This window comes from Primulina huaijiensis, unplaced genomic scaffold, assembly GCF_012295235.1.
Source record: "Primulina huaijiensis isolate GDHJ02 unplaced genomic scaffold, ASM1229523v2 scaffold207550, whole genome shotgun sequence".
Classification (NCBI taxonomy): domain Eukaryota; kingdom Viridiplantae; phylum Streptophyta; class Magnoliopsida; order Lamiales; family Gesneriaceae; genus Primulina; species Primulina huaijiensis.
The window spans coordinates 149-3074 of NW_027354903.1; the positions used below are offsets into that span (position 1 = coordinate 149).

The 2926-nt window shown below is 37.3% G+C and overlaps 1 protein-coding gene across 2 annotated transcripts; it reads right to left on the minus strand.

Moving 5' to 3' along the window:
* Nucleotides 1-651: 651 nt before the first annotated feature.
* On the minus strand, nt 652-2722 carry LOC140966651 (beta-glucuronosyltransferase GlcAT14A-like). 2 transcript variants are annotated; one of them, XM_073426904.1, is made up of 4 exons: nt 1894-2722; nt 1635-1713; nt 1404-1522; nt 652-1326 (listed from the first exon to the last, which is right to left on the minus strand). In XM_073426904.1, exons 1-4 carry the CDS (start codon nt 2438-2440, stop codon nt 839-841), a joined length of 1233 nt encoding a protein of 410 aa, XP_073283005.1. In that variant the 5' UTR covers nt 2441-2722; the 3' UTR covers nt 652-838. The 2 variants fall into 2 exon arrangements, with proteins under 2 accessions (XP_073283005.1, XP_073283006.1); XM_073426905.1 differs by having other exon boundaries at nt 653-1326; nt 1404-1519; nt 1894-2718.
* Nucleotides 2723-2926: the final 204 nt, after the last annotated feature.

Consider the following 2926-nt stretch of genomic DNA (forward strand, 5'->3'; position numbering starts at 1 on the left):
TTCAATGAATCATCAAATAATCACTAATCTGTATGAATGAATATACTAATGAAACATGAATTTTACATCACAGAAGCTAGTATCTAGCGCAAACGACATTTATCCTTATATGTGTTTCTGATGATGCATTTAAACGCTCGGATAAAATTATATCTATATTATTATCATTATCAATATTTTATTTTGAGTGGAGATTAATATCGCATTTGGAACATATACACTGCTGGCCGCTGAGTTCATCGTCTCGTTATCTCCGTCCCACTATATTCTTTCTGAAGAACAAACTGGGAAAGACGAGGGACAATCTCGTTTAGAGTTTCCAAATCTGCTATCACATTTTTTGCAACATTCTTAATTACGTATACTTTTTATCATTAATCTAGCAATTTCGGATCGAAGATTTTGATGTTTCCGAGAAAAATCCCTTGGTCGTGTATCAAATTTAATAAGTTGTAAATTCTTCTGATTTCCCATAATTAATTCACATGTCAAATCTTTATCTTTATCGATGATGCACCTATTGTTACTCTGAGTGTTGCATAAGATTATTACTAAACTGGTTCTTAGGGTAGTAGTGACGAGATTAGTTGGTGATCTTTATTAATTTTGAGTTAATGCCTGCCCAGATGGTACAATTTCGTTGAACTTAATAATGCAAGCAGTGGATAAAAAAAAATCTCAAATGGTCGAAAACAACATTTATTACATCAAATAAAATAATTAATGCGAGTTTAATTACTAATGAGTAATTGTGTAGTTGGGTCTTTCTTCACAACTACGTGTATAGCTAGACAGGTGCTTAAAAATATGTTCAAAAATTTCATCATCATCGGCTGAACTATGTATGCATAAGTATGTGGTCACACGCCCCTGATTTGCTAGCTTGAATGGCTCTTGACAACGATTTTTGGAGCTCAATTCCTCTATGCCCTTCCTCCACTCCATCGATATCTTCTACAACCGAACAGAAATCTTGTGTATCATTCGTTTTCTTGCACCATTTTCCGGCCACGACTCTGTCCGTACCTCGATTCAGGACTTGCTCGTCTATCTCTCGCAGCAGACGATCATTTTCTTCGAATGCACCACCGAACATTGCTATGTTTGTATCTTGATAGGTGTTGTGCTTGTTGTAGTCATCATCATCCTTCTTCACGATCACTGTTGTGTTTCGAAACTCGGGTGTGTTGCAGAGTATAGTGTGGAAGTATGATTCAAGTGGATATGCCACATTGTTGAAGTACATAAGCAACTTTCTTGGAAGATTGTCCCATCCATTCACACAATGCTCCATCAAACCTCTGCTTAGAATCATCCACCTTGAACCTGAACCACCCACCATTCAACATACATACATGCATATGAATCTTACTCAAATTGTGTAAGTGATCCGTTTAACCAACCTCCAAATACACGAAAAGCATCCGGTTTTTCTCTACTTTCTGCGGCATAGAAAAGAGGCTCCTTTCTTGCGAGGTACAGACTAGGGTCGACGGCAATCTCACTCAAATTTTGCTTCCTGCTACATCCACAATTGGGTTTTTCTAAGCAGACTGGATTCTAATTCAATTGTTGCATCTATCGTACCATGAAAAATCGAGAAAATGATTCAAGAAATGGTGGATTGTGCTTACTTCTTGAGCTTGATGGTGTCATTTGTACAACCAACAAAATTTATATCCCTAGGCAGCGATGTAAAAGCATAGAGGATATCTGCACAAAGATGTACAAACAGGACTATAATCACCTAGTATACGTATATTTAGGTGTCGAATTTATTATTAAGATGCTGGATTTTGTCAGAATCTCTTGTAAAAATGTGTACGAATAACTGCCAGTACAATTACTATTATTGTTACTTGAAAACCTGAAAGCTGCAAAAATATTGGGTACCATCCTGTGTAAGAAGCGGATAATCCGAAATGCTTAATGGAATGAACCAATCCCAATCTGTACTGATTTTGAGAAGCACCGCGGCGGCATGGAGCACAGCAGCAAGCCCTGAGGCTCCCATTTGGTTGACAGCATAAGTTTTACCAACAACATCGACATTATCGAACTCTTGAAAAATGGCCTGAGAATGGATCAGAAGGGCCAACTCCATCCTTTCCTTGCGCGTTGAAGACGAGTCAAGGTACAAAAGGTACTGATTTCTCGGATGATATATTGATTGTAACAGCCTCAACATCCTCTTGTTCTCTTTCCTTTGGGTGCCTAGAATCAAATAAGCCAAGATTGGTGGGGACTTAGTCGACCCTTTCGAAGCCATATTCGTCCTCCTCCTCGCAAGTGGACGATGATCATAATCTGTAGTGTCTGAAAAGTTGGGTGTATTTGAGCGTTGAGACGATAGTAGTAGGAGAAGGAGAAGGAGAAGCGTCAGAGCAACCACAATGCTCAGAAGCCATAGACGATCACGAGGCCGCCGGACAAGGTTCATTGGATAACATATACCTAATACACTATGTGTGCTAAGATAAAGCTCAAGAATTTGATGTTTGATCAGAAATGTGAAAGATCATATCGAAGAAGATGGTTAGACTACCTAACTGAAGTTAATGGTTTGAAGAAATCTAAACTTGATATTAGAGTAATCATAGAATTGAAATTAAAGAGAATATGTTACATTCAAAGAAAGACCAAGAAAATCCATTGTGACGGCCGCCCTTGTATTATTTAAAATTAAAGTAGACTATGATGTTTTAGATGGGAACGAAACATTTGGTGTGTCGCCTTCTAATTCACTTTGCGGGCATCTTTTTGTCATCAATAATATGTTTTGCCATGTACCAAACCACCAATGCATCTCACCCTTGTTTTATAGTCAAACAAAAGTACTAGGTACTTAATTGGTTAATAAAATTTTTGAAAAAATATTTTCTAGAATATTGCTTTAAAATGTAATATATCTTTTATGTTGTGAAAA